We start from the raw sequence: 22925 nt of genomic DNA on the forward strand, positions 1-22925 counted from the left end.
AATCTTTACTAGCAGATTTAACATTTGCAGTTCTCTAGTGGACCTGTGGTTTATTTAAATGTTAAGAATGAGCCTTCACATATCCAGTATTCAACTAACATTTTTTTAAGTTCCAGAAAATATTGTATAAAACTTCAAATTATTTTCAATTAAACATTTCATTTTTAATGTCATCCTTATCAGTTTTCAGAGTCGAGGAAAAGAAGAAATGAGAGCCAGGCATGGTAGTGAATGCCTGTAATCCCAGTGGCTCGGGAGACTGAGGCAGGAGAATCACAAAGTTCAAAGTCTGCCTCAGCAATCTAGTGAGGCCCAAAGCAACTCAACAAGACCCTGTCTCTAAATAAATGATTAAAAGGTCTGGGAATGTGGTTCAGTACTTAAGTGCCCCTGGGTTCAATCCCCAGTACAAAAATAATAATAATAAGACCCACTGATAATTATAAAATAGAAAAATAAACAAGTCATTTATCCTATTTGCTAAATTACTAGTGAGTATATAAGACTTAGTATTTTTGTCCACATTGATTTCCTACTTTTATTATGGCATAGTACTAGATTTTTTAGTAAAACTATTTTATCTTGGTTTTAAATAAGCTCAACTCCTTCCTTTATTATGAAGGTATAAAAATGAAAGCAATTTGGAAAAACTCGTATCACTGTCCATTCTAGAAGGTTTTCCTATTCTAAGGAACTTGCCTTTGCTGAGGTTGAATGTAGGGGCATTTGTACAGAAGCTCAACGAGAGCCTGGAGGAAAAAGTCCAGATCATTAAACAAATCCATAATATTCAGCAACTATCGAAAAGCATGCTATATTTTACTGACAACTTCCTTCAAAGATATAAATAACCACTGGCAATGTCAGATCAGCATATGGAATGCAAAGAAAAAAAAATGTGCTTACCAATATTTCCTCCAATTTCATACAAAAAAACTTCCCCTTTCTTGAGAGTCTGGGCAACCCCACTATTTAGGGACAAAACAAACTGATTAGTTGTATCATCAAACAGCTTGCAAGTAAATCACTTTAACATGCTTGGGGAATTCTGGCTGGTATGGAAAATTCATAACTCAGACACACCGTAATTATCTACACATTTGTATTTTCCCATCTGTTAAATGTGCCGAATAGGTAATAAAAATGTCACACCTGTAAATTAAAATAAACAAATGGAATCATACATCTGACGGCAAAATAATAAATCATTATCTAAATTTATAAAGTTAAAAGGAAAAGTTAATATAACATTTTAGCTGTCATTCAAATTAATATGATTATCTATCTTGCATAGAGGCCAAGTTTCCATCTGTTTTCACAATGAACTTATCCAGTAAGTTTTTGTCACGAGGCTGTTGTGCTGACAACTCCAGTTGTACAAGATGAATGCAAAGAATGATTCATAGGTCTCTAACAGCCAGTCCAATGTGGGAGGTACATATACTCCCAAATCTTAGAAGCAAACAGCCATCAGGAAGGTGTAACTTTATCAGGAAAGTTGCATTTATAATTTTCAAAGAACAAACCCTTCTCCATAAAGAGGTGGTCAATATTTGAGGAGAGAGACATGTTTGCCCCAATTTGGATAGTACATGTATTAATGCAAGGTATGGCATCCCATAAATATATACAATTTTTTTTTGCAAAGTCTGAAAATACAACAAATCATTAGGATAAAACAAAAATTGGTAAAATGCAGTGATTTTTTTTTCAAAACTTTCTGTTAAAGAATTACTTGAGAAACATGTAAACTCAGACTCAAAGCTCTAGAAGTTCTTAGGATGAAATTCAAGAATCTGCTTTTTACATGCTCTATAGGTCACTGTGATGCATGAACATATTTGTGAACTGCAGATACAAGATCATGAAGAGAGAGACTCTGGAAATGGGAAGTAAAAGCTATTAGGAGAAATAGGGCACAGAGCAGATTTCCTAACCAGCCATTTAATGGCTCATCTGGCTACTTAGTCTTCTCTATCCACCTGCCACATCAGATCCTAATGCATAGTCAGTTTCCAACCAAGAGTACATTTTTTTTTTAACTTTAAATACTTGTACTGAGTATGAAAACTCACTCCCGCTATGAAAAAGCAATGCTATATTTGCTCCAATTGATTTTTGTGTATCTATATTTTTATTCCACTTGATAAAAATGTGAAAGACTTTTTCAGTCTACAAAAGTTTTCATATAATGCTCATCAACAAATTCATCATTAATAAGATGGCATAAATCCCGAGTGGACTGGCAAATGTGCAATTTATTGTTTTGTTGTTGTTGATTGGCTTCAGCAGAGAAAGTAGGGAAGAATAGGGATGAAAGGGTATAAGAATACCCCAACACATGTAGAATAAAACCAGAAGTACAGGCATGAGGTAGAAGAAAATGTAGAGACAACCAATCAATCTGGATTCAAATGCTTGCTATTCATATTTTCAGAAGAAAACAGAGGACTTCCATTACTATGTGGCCCAGACAGACAGGTGATCATTACAAGACTATAACGTAAGTCCTGTTGTGTCCACTCTTACAAAATGAGATTTAAAATTATAAAAACTAGCCTAGAGTGAAGCATGAATAGTGAGCATTTTGAATCCAGATTGATTGTCTCTACATCCCCAAGAATAAGGAAAGAGCCAAAGGATTACGGGGAAAGAGAAATCAATGGAAAGAATCTTACCAGAAAGAATTAGGGACCCAACTCCACAGAATAGAAAATGCTTATTTAATAACAGCACCACCAGCAGAGAGGGAAATTATCACAAAGCTGGTGCTTTCTATAACAATATACTGACTAATGGTTCATGCTATGCCCTAAATATAAAAGTCACAGTTGAGTATGTTGTAGAATTTGTATCTTATATTATTAGCAAGTAGAAGGAAATAATGAATAAATTGGGCACTTGTGTCCAGAAAGTAAATGCCATGTAAATGAACTGTGTGTAGCCTGAAAGAGCCATTCCTGTCTGAAGTTGGGCAGATCTGTAGGACAACGTTCTAGGAGAGGAGGGGACTCCATCTCTAGAGGGAAGAAGGGTAAAAGTTGGTATCTACAAAGTCAAGGGAGAGGGTAGAGAGGAAGCTCCCTTTAGGGAGCAAAGATCTGAGAAATTTCAATTGCTTCCACACTTGACTCTAAGAAATTCTTCTACCCCCACAAAACTTAATCCCACAAAATTCCATCTACTCCCAGACCTTCCAGCCAATGTGGAAAGTGGCAAAGGGGCTGCCTTTGAGGATAGAAACCACAGGAAGAGGGCCAGCCCCACTATCGATGGGAAATACATGACCTACAATCTGTTTACTGATCAGTAAAACAGAAGGAACAATAGTACTTACTTCACAGTGTTACTGCAGGGGAAGTTCACGCTGGTCTACTAAAACCTGAGATAATACTAATAAGCCTCTTTCCCATTTCACCACCATCTGTTAGCTGTAGAGACTCATCCCTTCTCTCAATTTATAAACTCCCAGGGAAGGTACTTTAAAATAAGTTTTATCCCTTTCAACCCCTAGCAAAAGGCCTTAAACAGAGTAGAAGCATATTAAATACTTGAGATATTGTATTAAAATTGAAGAAACTTTTGGCAAAAAATCTGACCAAAGCCCCCTGCGTTAGAATGAGGTGATTATGTTTCATGAAAGATCAAAATGGGTTATTATCATCCGAGGTGCCAATGACCTTGGATCTCCTTTCTTTTTAAAGATTTTAGTTTATCTCAAAAAATAGGAATGGGAGGCTGGTATTAAAACATGAATCATTAGATAAGAATTTAAAAGCTAAAGATTGAAAACCCAATTCAGCTATTATGACGTCTAAAATTCAAGATGAATTGGAAATCAACTCCACTATGACAGTAAGAGGGAGACCCAATGGCTTTCAACGGACTCTTGGCCCCAAAATGAAGTGAAGGGCTTGGCTGCCCCTAATGAGGAAGATTCATTCTCTACTGACTGCAGACTCAAGGGACTTCTTCCTTCTCTGTGCTCAATTCTTCATGCTGTTTTTAAATTGGAACATTTCTTTTGTATTCATTATATTTCATAGAAAAAGTTGCATCTTTTATTTTAATACCACTGTATCCTAATTAGTAATTTTCCTAACAGCCTAGGAACAGTAATTAACCTCTCATCAACATATTCAAGAAAGGCTACTGAGTGACTCCCTTGCCAGACACAGTGAAGGAAGCGTCAGGCCTCCTGCTTGAAAGAGGCTCAACTTGAACTAAACTCATTCCAACAGTCGAACTGTCAGGTCTGTTCTCCTCTGCTGGGAAGACAAAAATTTTAAGCTATGCACACTACTTTATAGTTAATGAAAAAGGGAAGAGGGAAGACAAGTGAGTTATCCCATAGAATAATTAAAACGGGCCTCTACCTTTCTTGGCTGAGAAACCTGGCAAGTACATCACTGGCTTTTAGCTCTTCCGTTAGCTGTATTGCCATGGAAACTTTCGAAAGACGGGGAGCTTGCACTCGAATCACTCCCTGAGGAACGTCAGCCTGCAAAGCAATAATGACACTGGAACAAAGCTGGCGGCAGCTGGAACATGTAACTCTGTACAATGCATTATATGGTAAGTGTGCTTAACTACTACGCATTTTACTTCACTGCATAAAAACCTTAACTACTGTATAATGTAATTTGCTAAATTACATCAAACCTCAAATATCCTCTTAATGGTGATAGGGGAACTTTATAATGCCTGTGCAGTAATGCTTAATTATTTTTAAAGATGTAAAGAATGACAGCAATAACCATTACTACCATATTAAGTGCTGATTTCTGAGTGTTATCTACTAGAGGGTGCTTCTTCATGTAGCAATTTATGAAATTGAATCAGAAAGAAGTCACCGTGTGCTATAGTTATGTGTGCATTTGAAAAGTCTTCCCACACATTAAGAAATTTTCCCCCAAATTTGTCACTGAGTGTCAAAAAGAAAAAAAAAAAAACATACTTTTCAAATATATTGTATCACACCTGCTCCCCACTTGGTTAATGAGCTTAGACTTCTGACTATACACTTTGAACTAAAGATGACCAATTCTGAGGTCTTCGCTCATGGACGTAAAGAACATTTTATGGATTTGGAGATATTATAAACTCATTGATATCAAAATGTCAGTTATGGCACTTGAAATATTAGACTTAATTCCTAAGTGTTTCTGCTAAAATAAATACTAATTTATTATTTATAACCATATGTCTTAAACAGACTTTAGAACAGCATGCACAAATTATGTTTAAAGATAATTCTTTAAATACTACAAATACCCCATTTAATTTGACCAAAAATTTTCCTAAGCATCTGAGTACCAAATAGTAGATAAGACACAAGTCCTTTAATCACATAATCATTTTAAAAATGTACATGTCTTAAAATGCTTTTGCTTTTTAGACAAAGCATAGATGCCATTAATTTCTATGTTCAACAATTATATGCCTTTAGAAGCAGGCGACACAAAAGCACAGGTGTCCTCAAAAGGCTTAAAATTGATTTTTCAGTAACATAAGTGATTTCATGTGGGAATAAAGAAAAAGAAGTGACCTTGAAGAGGACTGACTGCCCAGGGAGCATGGCTTTCCCAACCCATGTCCAGACTGGACCCTCAGCTTGGTTTTGTGACTTCTATTACCTCAGTCTATTCTCTGACCTTGACCTCTAGGATAAAAATCTAACTTACCTTTTCCTTGACTGACAAATTGCTTTCATTTACAACATACTAGAAAATGAGCTGAACAATTCCTTACCATGCCTGGGGTATCTCCTCTGGTACTATTATCTTTTTCTTTGCAGAGCAGTTAAATCAATGCTGTAACACAACTCAGGGACAATCTGGACCTCTCCCTTGGGGATAATCTCTATAGTTTATATTTCCTACTATGACCGTTCTACCTGCTAGCCTGTCCTCAACTATGTCTCCTTCAATAGGAAATGGAAAACAAGAAACAGGTAGTGTAATAGCAAAACATGAAGTATTAAACTGTATTTACAGGACCCTTGACTCCCTTGTCCACTCAGGACAATACACATTGTCACATGTCATTGGCATTTTCAATTCCCTTAGTCTATTGTTATCATCTTGTACAGGGCCTTGAATGGCTGGCTAGAGTTTCAGATAGCCACATACTTTATGCTGACATTAGTAAGAAATACTGGTTAAGTCATGGCTGCAAAATATCCTTCCATATTGGTTTTGTTGGAAGTAATAGTAGCAAACATTGTCCCATAACTACCTGTTAGCCAGCCCAAGAATATTTTAAAAAATCCAACTTACATTAATACTCAAGGTGAATAAAATGTAAGTTTTTATATACAGAAGATCCATAGAAATGTATTATAAAACCAAAATGTACCAGGAAAATATATTGGAGAACTGGGGGATAGAGCAACCTTACTCCCTGCCTTTCCCTCTCAACTCTTGGTGTGTATTCCACTGTTTGGTTAAAAAGGTGAACAAAAATTCACTACAACCACCACATGTTATCCTATCTGTACACGCTTTATCCTAATTCTGGACTATTTCTGCTATCTATACTTGGAGGCCAGCCCATACTTTATGCACCCTTCTCTTCCATAATCCATAGGATAAAAGCAATGTCTTACATGGAACCCCATATGATGGGCATTCTAATATATGCCATATATCTATGGCTGTAGCTACTCATAATGTTAATTGATTAAATGAATCACTATTTTTCACTAAAAATGATAGGTTGACAGTAAATAACATTTCTCCAAAATAAAAGCCTACCAACATGCTTTCCTTTATTGCCAAAATATAACTCTAGACACACTGTCTAAAAGAAGTTAAGCTATCACATAGTATTCCTTCCTCTATCAAGAAAAAGTAAGGAAAAATGTGAAAGAAAGCAACTGAATATGCTATATGAAATAATTTAGTCATTTACTTCTGCAGAGAGTCAAGGAGAAAAGTCAGGGTTTCCAACAGTAGCATGCACCTACTTGGGGATATAGCCCTCTTCCCCTCTGAGGATCTCAAGGAGAGCTGAAGGCCTACACTAATAAGCATAGACCTAAGCATTCTCAATGAATTCAGGGATTATGGCCTTGGAGAGTGTGGCTATGCTTTCTCAAAAGTGCAGCACTGATTTAGTATGGTGTCAGAATTTCCAAGAGAGTTACATCTGACACACAATCCAGAGAATTGGGCAGGGCCTGTAGGGATCAGGGGCAGAGCACAGGCTTAGCATGTTCAAGGCATGGGGTCCAATAACCACTACTATCACCAGACACACTCAAATCTTTCTGATAGTTAGGAGTTTGAAAAAGGAAGACTTCAGGCAGTAGCTTCTGAAGGCATTTGGGAGTTTTTGTGTCTATGTTAGGAAATTGCCACATAATGTGCTCAGGGCTGAATTTTGCCAATGTGGGGAATGGCCTAGGCATTCTCCAGTGGGTTCCTTATGGCTAGGAGTAGAACATTTCCCACAGAGTGGGCACACAATGACACACAGCAACTTCCCAGATCAACTGGAGAACTTGTAGTCAAACCGGATAAGAGTGCATGGCTGTGTGTCTATGAGAGGAACAAGTCTCAGTTTGTTTAATTCATCCCACCCCAACTCTTGCAACAATGCTGAGATTGAGTGACTCCATGAATCTACCATGCCCTTTACTGTTGGAGATGAGCTTAGCCAGTCGATGTAATGATAGAGAGCTTAAAAGTTGTTTCTGGAAAGTTTTTCAGAGTATAGTGACAAGGGAGGCCAAAATGATATTTACATGAAGATGATAAACAATAAATGATGCCAAAGCTCTCGTTTAAATGGTGTATGACAACTGCTATTAAGCTCCAGAATCATGCTGCATCAAACTCGAATCCTATTAGTATACTAATTACATTGAGCTGCCAAGCTTTGAAAAGACACAACATGCCTGATCATTAAGCCAAACAGTCTGTTCTTAACTTAAGCCATAATAGCTGAATCTGGGCACAGTATAATTTTTGTGACCTTCCTATTTCATGTTCTCTGGTGTAACAGCTCCGACACTATCCCCTTTTTTGGGGGGGAGGGGATGCTTATGAAATGAAATTATGTGATGCACCGTAGTTCTGGAGAAGTATTTGACTAACATATCCTTAAGGTTTAGTTACCAAGGATTTTATATCTTGGTATTAATTTCTTTTGCATGCAAAGACTATTACAGTAGAGAAAATGATCTCATATTGTTCTTTTTTAATGTATTGAACTAAGATTTTTTTAAAATCTGATTTTTTTTTTGGCCTGAATGATTTTAGTATTTCATAAGATATGGCTTTGTTCATATTTTTGCTCTCTAGAAATTTAATGTCAGATCATCAGAAGAGATAATTTCTTTTTCATTAAAACATTATAAAGCTGATATTTTTAATGCTACACAAAATGCCTTTCATCTTCAAAAGGGCGAACTGGAAATACAGCTTTTTAAAAAAATGCCAGATATATACTTTAGAAAATTAAATAAGGACATTTTAGCAAGGTATCTTAAACAAAAATGGCATATTCATCACCCTAGTCAAAATCAACAATACTTGCAGGTAGTGACATAGACGGGATTCTCTACTATCCTGAACTAGGATTGCTTATAATTGGGTCTTCATTATCCAAATGCCTCAAACTTTTTCTTCAACTTATAGGTTCAGACAATTTTAAAGGGGCTTTAATATCTTTCATAATTAATAAGATTTTAATTTCCAGTGAAATAAGTTGATATTTTTCCCTTTTAATGTGGTTTTATGACTCTTTTTTTAATAGTGCATAAAAATAAACAAGATTTTGTGCTTGATATTGTAATTTGATTTTCCACATGGTTCCAAGTGACTGTTTCCAGACCTAAAGCAGATGCTGGAAACAATACCTGCAATACTGCTCTGGGGTGAGAGCTGCTAAATAAAACCAGAGATGGAATTCTGAATAGAGGTGTGATTTACGGGCACACAAACCAAGGCTCCATATTGCATGCAGCCAACATGAGGATGCTTCTGGTGGCCGTAACAATTATTATTATTGTTATTTTTTTTTTTTGCCCAAAGCCCTGAACTTTAAAATGCTACAAGATCATTCCAGAACTTCTGGCAAGTTACATAACCTCTCTAAAACTTGAGTTCCTCTGCAATAAATGAAGCTTGTGTCATCAGGCCATCCTGAGTTAACCTGCAGTTAACCATGCGATGAGAACGTTTGTTTCCTTGACCAGTGAGGTCAGATGTGAGGAGCATAACATATTTCACATATCCAAGTCCCTTGCTCTTCTAAAGGTATAGGTTCCTGTGGGAAGTGAGCCTGAATGGTGGATGATCATACAGATCAAAGTCCACAACAGATATCCAAGCCTGGAAGATTTAGCAGTTCACAACCAACTGCCCCCCACATCCTTATCAGTCAGAGAAGCAATTATGGGATGTCTGATTTTATTAAAAAAAAATGTGGGGGACAGGATCTAACTATAAAAATGTATTTATTGATGTTGGGGTTCATGCGATTTCTACTTTTGTGCATGTTAGAAAAAAGATCTGTGGTACAATTAAGGAAATACACACACCAAATGAGGGTGTTCCCTTACAGTTTCAATGTAATTCACATACTCAAGTCCTACTTTGGAAGATTCTGACTCAGTAGATCTAAGGAGTGGCTTAACATTGTTTTTTTATTTCTATATACTATAGATGCTTCCATGGAAAACTCTGGCAAACACCACTAATCTCACCCTAGCTTATAAAATTAAATAACTTGCACTCATTAATGGCGGTGCTAGAGCTGTATGCTGAAGCCATATAGCTTCTGCTAAGTATGTAAGGGACATCAATCCCTACAAATCAAAACCTATCAGCAAATGGTTATTTTTAATGGTTCACAATGTTATTTTCTCCAATTGTTTCTTCCTGTGATAACAGATAGTATTTAATATGCTGTAGACATTAAAAGCATTTGTCTTATTAGGTAAATTGAGTGCGTCTTACAACCTGGCTCAAACTATTAATTTATCTAGTCAAGCATATCTTAATAACATGAATGCCCAATTATGTATAGTTAGATTTAATAGCATGCAAAATTTTAAAAATATTACCTTGATGCATTTTCATGATCTATAATCTCTTTTACTCTCCAATCCCTGGAAATCTGTCTTCTGCCATCAATACTCACCAGCAATACTTTGGCAAAGTCATAACTGACCTTCAAATGCAAAAGCCCTTGGACCTTTATCCAACGTAAACCACCTCCTCCCTGCCATATTGGTACTACTACCCCAGCTCTATTTTGCTCTTCCTGCCTGTGCTTCTAAGACAGTACATTCTTCAACTTTTTTTTGAGGGGGGGTACCAGAGATTGAACCTAGGGGTGCTTAACCACTGAGCCACATCCCTCCCCATTCCCCCCACCGCCAACCCCCATTTTTATTTTGAGAGAGTGTCTTGCTAAATTGCTGAGGCTGGCTTTGAACTTGTGATCCTCCTGCCTCAGCATCCCAAATTGCTGGGATTAAAGCATGTGCCACCACACCTGGCTCAATTTAATTTTACTTCCTATTTGTTATAGTTTAGATATTAGGTGTTTCCCAAAAGCTCATGTGAGACAATGAAAGAAAGCTTAGAGGTGAAATGATAGGGTTATGAGAGCCTTAACCTAGTCAGTGTGTTAATTCCCTAGAAGGGATTAACTAACTAGGTGGTAACAACAGACTAAGGGGATGTGGCTGCAGGAGGTGGATTATTTGGTATAGATTTTGTCTTTGTTGAGCAGAGCTCTTTCTCTCTGCTTCTGGGTGGCCATGTCTTGACCTGCTTTCCTCCACTACATAGTGTTTCCAACACTACATATGTTCTGCCTCACCTCAAGCCCTGAGGAATGGAGCCAGCTATCTATGGACTGAGAATTTTGAAACCACGAGCCCCCCAGTTTTTTCCTACTTGAATTGTTCTTGTCAAGTCTTTTGGTCACGGTAGCAGAAAAAGCTAATTAAAACATTATTACTTCATAGCCTCTTACCAGCTCTACTGCCCTCTTCATTGGATCACTACTTAAATATTAGTGTCCCCAAAGATCTGTCTATGCTTTTATTATCTAATTCTACATATCCAGTTTGTGTGCTGTGAAGCACACTGTATGGCTTCCATTACAATCTCTAGGCACCTCCGCCCCTGGATGCTCCATGAACTTTGCACCCATGTAGTCAGTTCACACAGTCATATTAACCCAAGACAAAAAACTGATATTTCAAGTCTGTTCCCTTTGCTTGATACATTATCTTGCTGATAAAGCCATCCTAGCAAAATTAACGAACAACTTACCTAATTTACTGCAATATTTGTTAAGGACAGTGCCTTATTTATTTTTGGTGAATGCTTACCAGGTCAGGCATGATGGTAAACATTTTACAAACATTATCATGATGGTAGTCTAGTTGGAGTATATTCCTTTGATTTTTCCTCAGATGAGGAAAGTGAGGATCAGCAGTGTTTAAAAATAATTTATTATAATTTGTTATATAATAGCAGAATGCCTTTCAATTCATAGTACACATATAGAGCACAATTTTTCAGAATCGGCAATCTTAACAAGCTGATCTAGATAGTAAGTCATGGAGCTGGAATTTGAAACCAAATCTGGTTGTCTTAATCATGGACTTTACTTCTCCATGGACCACAGAACTGTAAGAAGGAAATATACCAAAATGCTGAGTTTATGGTTGGTAATGAACATGGATTGCTGCTGTTAGAAGTTTTATATATAACTTTTAAAACAGTCCTGGGATGGAGCCAAGGCCCAGTTGGGAATAGAATGAAGTTTAGATTATGAGTCAGTGGGACCCACAGGACATGGATACTGGTTGGATGTGAGGAGGGTAGAAGAAACTTATGCAAAATTCTGTACTGCCTGACCCACCATATATCTATAGTATTTGAACTCGCCTAGTACTTTTATTTTTTTCAGTAATTATTTTCTGTGCCTATTTACTCTCCCCATTAAAAATGACAGCAACTTGAAAAAAAAATTCTGGAAATTGATTAAAGAGTCTCAACCACAATGACAGGTCAAACAGACCTCCTCCTGGGCAGTGAGGCCAGGAATCTCCCACTGAGGGTTAGATCAGGTCTGGTGACGCCTGAGTAACACCTCATTTTCCATATCTCAGTTTGACTCCCTGTAGGTTCTTTGGTGTCTACTGCCTGCTTTCCAGCCTGACCGTGCTCCAATCACTCACCTCTAGCACCTCTGAGCTACATCCCTCTCCTGGCTCCCTGAGGGCAAGTCCCCTGCACCAGCTGCCTCTGAATACCTAACCCGAGTGGGAGTTTGACATCCAGGAAGCAGTAGCATCTTGTTAATAACTAAATTGTAGAACAGCAAAGAAAACCCAAACTCGGGCAAAACCAAAAACTATTAAAGTTACAGCTAATATATGAAAAAGCAGACTCAAATTTCAGGCCTTAAAATGTCAACATAGCTTTTCAATAGGGCAGAGATAATTTTCTCCCCAGCTTATATCTAATTAGTTCAAAAGTGCAAACAGAATAAAAATTAATGCTCTTTCTGTAAGTGACAAAAAGTAAACATTTACCTCTAGAAAATAACCTTTTCACTTTTTGTTAAGAACTTACTATGAAAAAGGTATCTCCCAAGGGTCTACTAAAGGCTCAGTACCACAGTATAACTGCCTTAGAGAGACGAGGCTATAAAGTCAATATGAATAATTAGGGCTACAAAACAAGATATCCAATATTTATAATGGTGTTGAAGGTAATAAAGAATTCTAAAGTTAAAAATGATTCGTCAAAAATCTTCCCCAGCCCTATAATATCAAGTCCTACTTCAAAAAAAAAATATGAACAATCTTGTTATTTCACTATATCATTTTATGTGCTTTTAAGGGCACTGAAAATTTATTTAAAATTTCACAATGCCAAGAAAGCTGTATATCCATTTAGGAGAAAATTTGGGTCATATCATTACTAGCTCTCTCAGCAGGCCAATGCAGAAGAAGCAGACAAAGGCCGATTACTGCAGTTTCAAAAGGTTCCACAAGATGTCAGCATGTAACTGGACAACCTCCACCATGGTGCCGAGGGGTGTACTCACACCCCAACAGAACAATAGAAACCCTTCATTTCATGATCCTATGCTAGAGCTTTGGTAACTCAATTCATAAACGTTTTCACACACGTTTTATTGCAAATTCTGTGGTCAATACATTCTTACAGACCTTTCTAAATACTGATAGTGAGATATGTTTTGTTCAAAATGTCTTAATTTCTTTAGAATATAACTCAAAATTCTTCTGATCAAATTGAGAACCTTTGGATACTTAAGTCCAAGAACAATTCTAAGCCCTATACCAACGTTAGCCAGTTTGTCTAAATTGTTTCCCCTCATTTTACAGATGAAAAACTAGCAGCCCTGTGTGGTGGCTCATACCTGTATTCCCAGGGCTTCAGAGGCTTAGACAGGAGGATCGCAAGTTAAAAACCAACCTCAGCAACTTAGGATCTTTCTAAGTTGCTTAGGGCTTCACTGCCTCAAAATAAAAGAGGGCCTGGGATTGTGGCTCAGAGGGAGAGCTCTTGCCTCGCATGCTTGAAGCACTGGGTTCGATCCTTGGCACCACATGATAAAGATATTGTGTCCACCTCTAACTTAAAAATAAATAAAGGGCCTATGGATGTAGCTCAGTGATTAAGTGCCCCTGGGTTTGACCCCACAGTACAAAATAAAAAAAAAAATAGTTCATGAAGGAGATTTTTCACTTGCTAGATACTATATAGTCAGTAGGCAACAGTCTCTGTGGGAGTCCTGAGTGTCTGAGTTGCTCATTCTTGTTATATTTCTTTGCTCCCCATTAATGGGTCACATGCTGAGTCACCAAACCTGGCCAGCTGTCAACACTTATCACTGGGAGTAACAGAGGATAGCTATTGTTATCAATACATTAACTCATGTGTAGTACCAAGGCTTAGCAAGTGATAGAAACAATGCAAATTAATACAGATCTTCACAATTTTCTTACGTCATTTGTACTCTTATCTTGCTTTTCATATTTTTCTCGGTCATAAGCCATTTTCTTCAGTAATTTCTTCATGGCTTTCCTGTCCTTTTTATGGTTTTCAGTGTTTTGCTTCCTCACTTGATTGACAATAAACTTGGGAATCTATAGAAAAAAAATTGTTTGGGGAAGAAAAAGACAGGTTACCATTTTAGAACTACAAACATTTATTGAATTTTGAGAGGCATACAAGTTCTACTTAATAAGACTCTGCAATTTTGCATTTTTACTAGTCATTAAATCTATGGAAAGATAATGTACATTTCCTAAATGAATAATATGATAAAGAGCAACCACAGGGGCTGGGGATGTGGCTCAAGCGGTAGCGCGCTCGCCTGGCATGCATGCGGCCTGGGTTCGATCCTCAGCACCACATACAAAGATGTTGTGTCCGTCGAAAACTAAAAACATATTAAAAAATTCTCTCAAAAAAAAAAAAAAAAAAAACAACCACAGGATAAAATTGACCACCCATTGTGTAAGGTTCCAAAGAGGGTTTGTGAAGTTCAAAGGCATAGTGACTTCTTCCATGCCATGAATATCAAGACCAAGACTCCTTTAGGGGATTAGTAGTCAGGCCACTACTTCGAATTTTCCTTTGCCATCACCTCTCTGCAGTCCCTGTAGATAACCTACAGTCCCCCTCTAATAAGAGGCCTCGTCAGGAAAAGAAAAGTTTACCAACAAGAGCCAACAGGGAGCTAGCAATAATCCAGGAAAAATTGATCCTTAGAATCATTAATGACAATGAAATATATTTTTAGTTACCAAACTATAAACATGAAATAAAATTAGCATTTAAAAAATACTTAATAACTGGATGATTTTTAAAAATCATTTTGACCTGACCTGTATCAGTTGCCTTTATAGAGAATATAAAAATAAAGAGTTCAGAATCTATCACTTTGCTTTTTTAACAAAATATCTGGGGTTTCCTTCAATAAAAGATTAAAATTTTCAATACTACAATTTTGCTTAGAACTTTAGTTTGTTTTTCTAAATGCCTCTCAAATTCTAAATTTCACTAGAAAATGAGGTCTTAATCAACTAAACCTATCATCTATCACTATGTCCTGATTATCTGTCAAAACTTAAACTCAAGGGTGAAATGGAAAAACCATTTTCAAGACAGTCTCAGCAATCAATGTACAAAATGTGTGTCCCTTCAAATAATAGGTCTATGAAAAATAGCAGTGAATAAACTGAAGTCAAGATAGCAATAGCTCTTTAAAACAGCTCCTGCCAGGCATGGTGGCACATGCCTGTAATCCAGTGACTCGGGAGGCTGAGGCAGGAGGATGACAAGTTTGAGGCCAGTTGCAACAATTTAGCAAGGCCTTGTCATAAAAAAATAAAAAGGAATGAGCTGTATCTCAGTGATAAAGCCCCATTGGGTATAATCCCTGGTACAAAAAAAAAAAAAAACAATAACCCTACCCTGCAAGTTGATATACACCTGTAATTCCAGCTGCTCCAGAGGTCAAGATGGGAGGATCACAAATTTGAGGCCAACCAAGACCCATCTCCAAATTAAAAAAACAAAATAAGGCTGGGGGTGTGGCTCAGTGGTAGAGTCCTTGCCTACCTAGCACAGGGCCTTTGAATCAGAGAGGAAGGAAAATTGTAAATGGGGAACTACGGGGGTAGTGAAAGGACCAGTAAAAAATACAAAGGGCTGGGATTGTGGCTCAGTGGAAGAGCACCCCTGGATTCAATCCCCAGTTCCAAAAAAAAAATGTAAAATAGAAATTCACAAGGTTCTCCTTACCTGTGTGAATAAAATGCCTTTAATTTCTGCACTCACAAATTTTAAATACAATCTTATAAAACTGGTAACAAAATTATGTGTTTATTAAACCATTAAGAAAAGAACATTACATTTTTATCTGCTTCATAAAAGCACGTTCAAAATTGTTATAATTATGCAAAGAAATTCTATGGTCATTAATGCCGTTCAAAAACATACTTACTGTCCACAGAAGTTTCTGATACTTAATCAATAAGTGCATGATGTTTGCTGTCCCAGCTGCCATTCCAAACTCTCGTTGTTCATTGGACTTCAGACCCAATGCACGACACATAAAGAGATTTGGGGCCATGACCATTGCTACATTCATGACTGTCATTTTATTTTTCTCTTTATTATCTATGACTCTTTGGAGAAATTCCAGCAGGGCCTAAAAGAGAAATGACCATGAGATTTGTTTTGAACATGGAGATAAGAGATTAAAGCATTGAAGCAGACAAGATTTTTATGTCACTTAAAAACTAAGATGTGTAAAACCACAGTCAGCCAGCCACACCCCACAGTCCTTATTCTGGAAGCTTTTTCCTTTGGCCAGTCCACCTGGAGACAGTACTTGGCTTCTGTGGTCTTCTGTGAATAGCTTGTGTGGTCTGCAGGAGGCAGAGAGTGTACCATCTGAACTAGGAACCTACTAAGCCTCTAGGAGCCATGGAGCATTGAAAAATAGCTTAAAATATCATACAAAGATCCACTTACTTTAGAACGTGCTATAGTTTTATCTCTAGGGATTATAAGAAAAAAAAATGTCCTTAACCCATTTTGTCCCATTATCTCAGATGTAGAACACCTACAAAAATTTAAATTGAGCAACAAATATACTATGGTAAATAAAATATTTGAATATTATATTTGCAAAATTAAAACTTGGGACTTAAATGTTAAAAAGACCCATTCACCCTGAGTTTCATTCGCCTTCAGTGAAAGCACTCAATAGTTGACTGGAACCTAAAAAGAATGAAGATTGACACAAGGAATGAGGGAAAAGAGGAAAGATGCAGGAGAAGATAATTCTTACTGAATGAAAGAAAGGGAATCTTTCAATCAAATAGGCTAGATTATTCTCAGATGTTACCCACTTCTAATTCTACTGCAGATGCCCAGTCTCCTCTGCACCTGCCCTCCCCAAAAGTCACCAGCAGCTCAGATCAGCCTGCTCTGACATGGCTTCAAGTTCTCCTTTTGCCTTCTTAATTTGTCTAGAATAATCACTGATACACAGGTATTTGAAGTTCTCTATGGGCATGGCAGTGCATTAAAACACAGTACAGAGATCAGCTTGATCCTTAAAGACAGATGTTGTACTTATCCCCACCTTACAGGGGAGAAAATTATGTTTTCAAGAAGGTTAAGTAACTTGCTAGAGTTCACAAACTACAAATGTGGAGAAGAAATTTAATTGAAGATCTATTTGGCCTTTGTTTCTAGACTCAACAACTGACTAAAATACTCATGTTTGCACAGTTAGCCCAAAATTTCTACCTAAAAAAGTATACTATACCAAATATAATGGTAAGACAAAACAAAATACAAACTGTCTTTCACAAGACTTCAGGGAAAAAAAACAAAGTCTTAAGTACTAACAAGTTGATCTTGCATTAAGTTTAGCTGCTCTATAGACCTTGGAAAGTTGAAACAAAGATAGATACTTAATATCTAGCAATATTTTATATATTTAATATCTGTAATCCAAGCCTAGTGTTCCAATAGAAACAAGTTCAAGAGAAAAATTTGAAGTTTGGAAAATGATTAATTTTGTTCCACGGAGACTAGAACAATTGTTTAGGGAACAGTGTGTCTCTTTGAGCATAAACTACAAAAAAGCATAGGTAATTATTTTAATCATGGTGCACACATGCAAAGATATTCGAAATATTAATATCAGGATGCTATCTAGCAGGAGGAAGGGAGTGGGAAAAAGGAGGAAAGAAGATACAAATTTAATAAGATGTTAGCCTCGCCTTGCTGAAAGAACTGCAGTATTTTTTTTTCACAAACTAAGAACTGGTGGCCGTATAACCAATGTGATACTGCAACCTGTACACTTGGAAAAATGAGAAATTATCCTACATTTGAATCAAATGTATGATATGTCAAGATCATTGTATTACCATGAGCAACTAATAAAAAATAATATAAAAAACTGTAAGAACTGTCCTTTTTTAAAAAAGTATTTCCTTTGTGATGAGTCATTATAGTTCCCTTCCCTGAAAACACACATTTGAATCCCAGCACAGTTATTCCTTAGCTATGTGTGGTCTTAGGGCAAATCCTTTTATATCTCTGTGCTTTAAATTTTTTCAGTTGTAAAATGGATATTTCAGTCTCGTAGCTTGCAAGGATTGAGACAAAATATATAATAAAACTATGAAAAGAATACATGTGGGTAATTATATTAACATGGATCTCCTCTTGATATTTTAAAATCATTCTTCTAATTCTCTAAATCAAAGGTAAGTATGATCAAGAGTCCAAATGCACAATAATTCAAAACAACAAATAATTTTGATTAAGCAGCTTGCCCAAAGACTCCTGTCACTTTATAGGTATGCCTGGTGTCTCCTTAGATTTGCTGTGTAAATACTCTACACAAAGCACACACATGATCCTCTTTCTCCTGATAGCTGAGGAATAGTGCAAGCACTGGATACATCACAGGAACTCTGCATTAAGTTTCCTAAAATTACATTGCAATGTGTTTCCTTTTCCTTTCATAGAAGTAAATTTAAAGTTTATTAATTTATGGTTTATGATATACCATTACAGGCTTCCATTAGAATTCTTGCTTGAAACCATCAATGTTGGCTATTTGAGTCACTAAAGCTTAAGTCAATATGTAAAATTACTTATTTTCATCTCCCAAATTTTGATCAAAAAATCCTCCTCCATTATAAAATTATCTTCTAGTAAACTTACATGCAAAATAGAAATCAACCCTAAATTTTAAACATACACTTTTAAACACAATTGTTAAAAGAATATGCCTCAGACTTGGAAGGCAAAGTCCAAAAATTTCTAGACCAGCCCAATAGCAAACATACTGGAATCAGCGTTTTCTTCTAAAACTCGGAGAATTTATTTGAATATATCTGTATTTTAAGGAATTATGTGTATTTCACTTTTCACCTTCCACTCCTTGTTCACAGGGCTGTCATGCCAACAGGCATTTTTATGTGAGTCAGAAAAAGATGTTCCCCAATCTTCCTACATAGTGGAAACTATATCAAGGGCATGGCTGGTAATTAGAGGACAGGCAGAAAATCAGCCCCACTCTGTCCTGGACCCATTCAGCAACAATCTACACATTCTTACACAGTAGCCCTGCTACGGCAATATCTGAGTGTAACTAGTCCTAGAATCGGTCTCTGCCACAAAAACCAAACCTACCCTAATATTGCCTTCCAAGTCATGCATTTGACAATCAGTAGAATAGAAGATTTGTTTCTGACATAGAAAAGGGAGAAAACTCTTTAGACATTCTCCTATTGGAGAGGTAGTGCTTTACCCCTAGTCCTCCTCATGGAAGTGCTTTATCCAAAAAAGTTGAATAGTTACATTCATTCCAAGTGCATTAGAGAACTACTGCCCATGAACTTATGGTTCAAAGAGTTTTTATAAGATGCAGAAAAAAATTCTCAAGACTGACCAAATGATGATTTTTCTTTACATGAAATTTCTCAACATGATATTTAACTTTAAATAGAAAAAAAATGCAGGGAATAAAAAGGCAGGGGTCCTGTTCTACCTATATAAAACAATTTTTATGGTAATGGCAAAAATTAAAGTATATTGAAAAAAATATATATATAGAAATTCCCTTTTTCTTTTATAAAAGTGTATAATTAAGCCTTTACAACTACTCCATAAACTTTGGCCCTTGAGGAAAATAAATCAGTGTGGAACAATTCATACTGATTATAAGAGCCTCTAATAACACTTATAATAAGTGGCATTAAAACATGAATATTAGAACAAATCATTTCAAAATTACATAAATCAGAAAAAAGCCCTTAGATAAATAACTAGAATTTGAGTTGGTCTATCTTTAGGCTAACAAATAGTTTAAGTCACCATTAACAACTTATTTCAAAAACTCTACCCTTTGGAACTACAAAAGATTAACATCCTTAGGCAATAGTGGGTTGTATTCATATTAGTGAGTCTTAGGATTTTCATTTTAAATATTATTAACCTTATTAATACACACTCATTAAACAGAATTTGGAAAATGTAGAATAGGAAACAAAAAGATATCCATTGTTTCCATTAATCAAATGAACCTTAATAATCTGTTTTGGTAGAAGAAATGTTATAGAAAAACCTAAAATGCAAAACCTAGTAATATGAACAACCAACACAATAAGTTAATAAAGAATTAAAGACTTTCCCTCCCTATCAGTCCTTAGAAGTCTTTTCCTTTTAAACTTCTACTAATCTTTCCAAGGTAAACATCACATTGTTGTACTGTAAATAATGAAAAATCACTATGCTATGTCCTAAGGGATATTTAATGTAAATTATCCCAGCTGACCTTCAGTGTGTCTCTGTTTGCATCCGGCAGGAGGATGACAAGGAGGTTCAGAGCCTGTAGTTGTTGCTTCTTGGTTGGAAGATCTGCAGATAGATTAGATAGATCTGAACTCTTTTCTTTATTGAATATTTTTCTTTATCTTTTCAAGCAATAAAGTTATTTGGCATAAACATTACAGTAAAATGTAAGATGCAACGATGACTGAGCAGCAAGCCTGGTTGAGAGAGTTTGTGGGAGATCAGTGGAGCAGCTGCCAAGAGCTTCCTCTCCCTCAGAATGCTCACTTCCAACTGTGATCATATGACAAGCGGCCTTATGTTTGCAGACACACAACAGTGCTTTGGAAATAATTTTAACTTCTGTGAGATAATTATTCCCCAATGAAAAGACACAGAAGATTGGACCTTCCATGACATGGCATCAGGGTGCATCTTGTGTTTCTTTTAATAGTGAGTGAACAAATAACATGAGAAGAGTCCACTAATTTCAACAGGAATAAGTAAAACAGGGTCTTGGAACACAGTTGGTGTTTAATATGTGTTTGTGCAATGAATTAGGAAACCAAACAGCAACTAAAAGAATCTAAGAGCTACATTATAAACACTGAATCTATGATCTTCAGTAGTCCTCACCCCATTTAAGTAGTATTTATGTACATTTAGAATCATCCCAGCATTTGTCAGCAATAAATGTGATCCTTTAATCCATATTCAGGAGATGTATGCAAAATAACACAATTTAACCATTAAAAAATATTTTAAGAAGATGGTTTCTTCTGTTTAAAGATGAAATCTGTTTAAAAAATACTTCTAAACATATTTCATGTTTCCCTTATAAATTTTGAAGAAATATTATGGTACAAAATGACTCATGAATTCATCTCAATATTGTATGCTTTAAGAATAACCTGGAACCGTTCTGATTGACATGGTAGCTCACCATAATTATTAACAGTGCCCCTCTTTCACTCAAAAGTGTCCCAGTCTGGAAGCTAAAGATATGGTTGCTTAAACATGTTGACAGCGTTCTTTCTTTTTTAATGGACTCTCAGAGTAAAAGGGATAATTGTGCTGGTACATAACCCTTATAAGATCGCTGTGTTCCCTGAAAAGGGAATCAAGAACTGTAACAGACATTAACTTGGAGCTTGACCAAGACCACAAAATTGCAACACACAACTAGTCTGTGTCCTCCACCAATGAAGCAGCAAAGTGCTCTGTCCCATGCTTCCTCACAACAATTTCCAAATTTAATTTTTCAGGGAAAATGCTCATAGACTCTACCACATCTCCTTGCGCTTTTATGACAACTGTTAATCCACAGCTTCTCCTGTAAGTGTTGCTTTTAACACTTGGCACGAAAAAAAAAAAAAAGCATCAGATCTTCTGCAACTCCTATTAGAGAGGTACTTAAGTTTCCGGTTTTAACTTTCAATTGTATTGTTTAAATGCCAAGCAATTAATCTGTACCCAAAGAGAACATCCTGTAGCCTATTTATGCAGACATGTATATTTGTAAAAGAAAAGGAAAACAGCCTGAGGTATTAGAGCACCATGAGTCAAAATGTGTTACTTGGGTACACCTGGTTAGCTGCCTCACCCTGCCAAATGCATTTAAAACAACATAGATGGCTCTAGCATCAAAAAGGGATGGCACTTACTCTGCACAGCCTGAAAGGCTCTGAGATACTCTACGCTGAGCAGGGGTTGGGGCAGCTCCCGGATGAAGAGCTTCAGCAGGCTGGCTGCGTCATGCTGTTTGACACTTTCCCAATTAAATGTCCCTTCATAAAACTTTGCTTCTAGTTCTTGGCAAAGATTCTGAAAGACACAAGGGGGGGCGGAGGGATGGCTATCAGTAAGTGCATTTTTCCCCTGCTGAGAGAGAGAGATGTTTTCTGCTTTACAAGAATTCCACTCTGAGAAGACATATTGAAGTATCAAAAGTCAATACTTCCGTTACTCAGAAAAATACTATCCCCACCTCCACCCCAGTTTTACTTTACTAGGAAGAAATTGCACCTAAGGCCAAGATTTAAAGAAAAAAAAAATTACTCAAACTTTAGTAATGATAGAACATAAAAATTAGTTAAAATAGTCCTTCCATTTAGGGGCTTCACCTAGATACAACAATTCTTCAAGATATTAAAACAAATCACTTAAAAGAGACAATTAGTTATTTAGAAGTGTATTTGTGTAACAAAATGCATAATCAATCTTTGCACCCTAAAGCAGAAGATCACCTCTGATTAGTCACCTCTGGGAAATGGAAAACCAAATCCTACAGCAAACAAGGCATGAAAATACATCAATATACCCGCCTTCAAATGCAGCCATTCTGCTTTCAACTAAGGAAGCATTTTCAAGGAAGCATTCAGAGTCCACTTAGAATTGGAAATACCTACTCATTTACCTCACAGACTCTGCAAAACTTGCTGGCCAAACTACAACTAATAAGTCAATTTAGTTTAATGATCACTACTTTCGACATGTGTGTGTGTGTTTTTTTTTTAATAAACACCATGGCATAAATTCATGTCAGAGATC

The 22925-nt window shown here is 36.5% G+C and overlaps 1 protein-coding gene across 2 annotated transcripts in view; it reads right to left on the reverse strand.

Moving 5' to 3' along the window:
- ARHGAP18 (Rho GTPase activating protein 18) overlaps nucleotides 1-22925 on the reverse strand; it is a gene marked incomplete at its 5' end in the record, with an annotated part of 169624 nt that overhangs the window by 1219 nt on the left and 145480 nt on the right. For both annotated transcript variants that reach the window (XM_081296653.1, XM_081296654.1), the window contains 6 exons: nucleotides 907-968; nucleotides 4377-4501; nucleotides 14009-14149; nucleotides 16015-16221; nucleotides 20380-20462; nucleotides 22040-22199. In XM_081296653.1, coding sequence (XP_081152779.1) covers nucleotides 907-968; nucleotides 4377-4501; nucleotides 14009-14149; nucleotides 16015-16221; nucleotides 20380-20462; nucleotides 22040-22199 — 778 coding nt within the window. The remainder of the gene's footprint in view (nucleotides 1-906; nucleotides 969-4376; nucleotides 4502-14008; nucleotides 14150-16014; nucleotides 16222-20379; nucleotides 20463-22039; nucleotides 22200-22925) is intronic.

Source organism: Spermophilus citellus, assembly GCF_964194105.1.
Source record: "Spermophilus citellus genome assembly, chromosome: 5".
Lineage (NCBI taxonomy): Eukaryota > Metazoa > Chordata > Mammalia > Rodentia > Sciuridae > Spermophilus > Spermophilus citellus.